The sequence below is a fragment of the Saccoglossus kowalevskii genome, chromosome 7, assembly GCF_978046115.1.
Source record: "Saccoglossus kowalevskii chromosome 7, keSacKowa6.1, whole genome shotgun sequence".
NCBI classification, from domain to species: Eukaryota; Metazoa; Hemichordata; class Enteropneusta; family Harrimaniidae; genus Saccoglossus; species Saccoglossus kowalevskii.
The window spans coordinates 40,435,868-40,439,149 of record NC_140647.1 but is presented as its reverse complement, the minus strand read 5'-3'; the positions used below and the strand labels follow the sequence as shown (position 1 = coordinate 40,439,149).

General features: G+C 34.9%; 1 protein-coding gene across 1 annotated transcript; it reads left to right on the top strand.

Moving 5' to 3' along the window:
* Window positions 1-450: 450 nt before the first annotated feature.
* On the top strand, window positions 451-2,339 carry LOC146740980 (uncharacterized). Its single transcript, XM_085501761.1, has 2 exons — window positions 451-523; window positions 821-2,339. The coding sequence occupies exon 2, from the start codon at window positions 837-839 to the stop codon at window positions 1,998-2,000; it is 1,164 nt and encodes a 387-aa protein (XP_085357887.1). The 5' UTR covers window positions 451-523; window positions 821-836; the 3' UTR covers window positions 2,001-2,339.
* The last annotated feature ends 943 nt before the right edge of the window (window positions 2,340-3,282 follow it).

Here is a 3,282-nt window from a genome sequence, read left to right as displayed (position 1 = left end):
CAACAAAAGTATTATGCATTAGACAGAAAAACCTCAACTGACTAACCTCAAATATTAAATCTATTGAATTATGCTATATATTCACGACACTTATTACCAATAATAAACAGCCGCAATAACTCACTGTATAATCAAGTCGTAAGCCAGTCGTAGTCGACCGAGTCACAAGGTGTGCGGTCGGCTAAAGGATAAGCATATATTTTGCACTCATATATGAAAATCCATCAATCTTGGAAACGATTAGGGGTCAACGTCAAATGTGTCTTTCCCATTACAAACAGAACACAACATAATGAGTATATATTATTTCTGTAAGCGAAATACCGAGAAATAAACCATGATTTATTGCTGGCGTACACATCAACCAATCAAAAGCTTAAGCTGTGTTATATTTAGCTGTTTATGTACGGATCTAAAAATACTACACATCTATGCAAATTAATATATCGTTTCTTCACATGACGAGAAGTAAACATCGAGCAAATTTGAATTAGGAAAACGCAATACGTATACAATTTTCTGGGTAAGTAATTTTTACTTAATATTTAAATTATGTTCACGTGCTGGTAACAGCACATGTGCCGTATCAACCAAAAGAATGTGATTTTACTAATTTGTGCCATCGTATCGACCATCATGTCGGTCAATATCTGAACGATTGCACTCTACTCGTGTATTATTGTGCATCGTTTTGTATCCCCTTTAAAACCTTATTAAACCTAAGGTCTTAGTACAATGAGTACTTATTTGGAAATAAGCAACATTATCAGGTAACTGCTAAACAACATATAATGTCATTGAAAATCATCTTTTTTTTCAGGCTAATTATCATTAATATGTTACGAAAGTGGTGTATTATACTGTGTGCGATACTTGTGTTCCTGTTGCTGTTGCTGCTATACTACTATTACACAATCAATTTGAACGCTGTATCTCCTGGTAACACACTGGCACCTTTGTCAATGGATGTACATGTGATAAAAGAAGTGAATTCAGAATGTTTGACAAATTCCACGGGTGAACAACATAATTCCACCGACTGTTCTCGAGCTATGGACGCTTATTACACAACTCAGAACTATAAATCAAAACCCCGGTGGTTTTGCCCTATACTTCACGATATCCTATGGACATGTCTAAAACAAATAAGAATGGGTCAAATCCCTTTGTCTAATTTTTATCTTCATGACAATCCACTGGAACACCATCGTGAGTACAAAGATGCGAATTTAGCTTTCCTTCACTTGCCAAAATGTGGAGGGACGTCGATTAACGAATTGGTATACCAGCTAGCTGGTGGTAAGCGTAAGGTTCATGATATTCGACACTGTAAACAGTTCTACAATTTAGCACATAATATGGCAATAGTTAAATCGAGGTTGTTCATGATATCTAAACGAGTTTATGGACTCCACCAATTCGCAAATCGGGCACGCCCGTTTCTATATTTTGTCTGGTTTCGTGATCCGGTCGACAGATTTGTGTCACAGTACTACTTTCTGAAGAACTTTCATAATGTACATTCCAAATTGGTCAGGTATAAAAATGTGAGCGACTATCTTCGAAACACCGTAGGACAGCGCCACCATGTGTTCGACAATTTCATGGTGCGTCTTTTACAGTTCGGTTCTCATCGCGAAATCGACGACTCTTTTGAAATGCGTGATGGCGCTGTTCAACCAGGAAATACTCAAGCACCTGAAGTGAAGCAGGAACATTTTTTGACAGCTAAGACAAACTTACTAAATGATATTGGATTCATAGGACTGCTTGAAGATTTCAAAACATCACAGGATATGTTTTGCTTTATGTCAGGAAGTAAATGCCCGGATGAAGCAATTCATAAAAATGAAAACAAAAAACGACCACCCAGCGAATTAACTGTTCAAGATCGCAAAGAAATCGAAAGAAGAAATGTGTGGGACGTACAGTTGTACAAAATAGCCAGAGACATTTATGAACAACAAAAAATAAAATATCTTGCAATGAAGATTTATTGATGCATTCGTCAATACATACACTCTTGTGTCAAATCTGGTATAAATACAAGACGGACGACATCATGAACTGTATGCTGATTAAGTTTAATAATTAGTTTATAATTATACAATCGTGATAAATTAGTCTTCAGTGTTGTGAAATATTTAAACATAACAACAGTTTGAGCATTTCTAAATGAGCTTTCTTGTTCAATACATAAATTATAAATGTGTTATGTATTGTACTATATATTTGATATTATTGTGCTAGTGATCGTTATAATAAAAGCAAGAAATACTAATCATAACAACTGTTAATATTTATGAATATAATAATAAATATTAGTGATATACAAACAAGTGTTAAGGAATAATACAAGTTGTTAGTACATGATGCTCATACAATCCATATGACTTTATTACTGTGCATGGGAAGACATGAGAAGCGCAGTCCTACGTCACATGCATTGAGAACAGAATGGTTTCATTTCGCCACCAATTGACAATGAGTTTCAACTAAGACTGATCCATTTAGAAACTACGTAATTTGGTTGCTTATGTTTATAAAATCAAGAAACATGTTTGAGTAAAAAGTAACATCAGCTTGATTAGTGTCGAGGAACAGTCAAATGAACTATTAACGAACGTTCTGATTCTTTCATAGTTAATGATAATTAGATCACTAATGGATTTGACGTTACGTACACTTGAGTACTGCATATATGAATACTTCATTATATACGTCCTTAGCGGTAACAACTTCCGAACGTATGTCTAGAATTACAACTTCTAAGATTGCTGAGTTTTCTAAACTAGGTAAAACCTCAGACAACATCCGATACTTTGTAAACTCTTGTAAATAATTAAGATTACCATTAGGAATACAAGGAGAGCCAGAAACATACATTATACAAATCAGTAATTTTATATGTTTTTTTAAATCGCCTTCGACTATCATTAGAATAAGTCTTGATGGAATTAATCGATTTGTCTTAAATGTTGACAACTGAATCGCGGGATGGTAAATTATTACATACCATTTTCAGAATAGATCTTATGCAGGGATCTCGTTTAGAGCGTGAAAGCCAAAAGAATCCCCCCTCCCCAAATAACGCTTCATTCAAGTAACCATGGTGATAACCACGATGGCGGCAGAAATTAAAAGCTATTTTTTGGGAAAAAAGTATGAGTAGTGAGTATGACCTGTCAATCACCTTTATGACAGTTATTACACGGCAATACACACAATTTCTTCCCATGATTCCATGCACGCTTCTATTTGCAGGGTTTAATGTATAATGAC

Bases quoted from the DNA above. Each gene is read 5' to 3' on its own strand.
- LOC146740980 (XM_085501761.1), top strand. From the start codon at position 837: ATGTTACGAAAGTGGTGTATTATACTGTGTGCGATACTTGTGTTCCTG.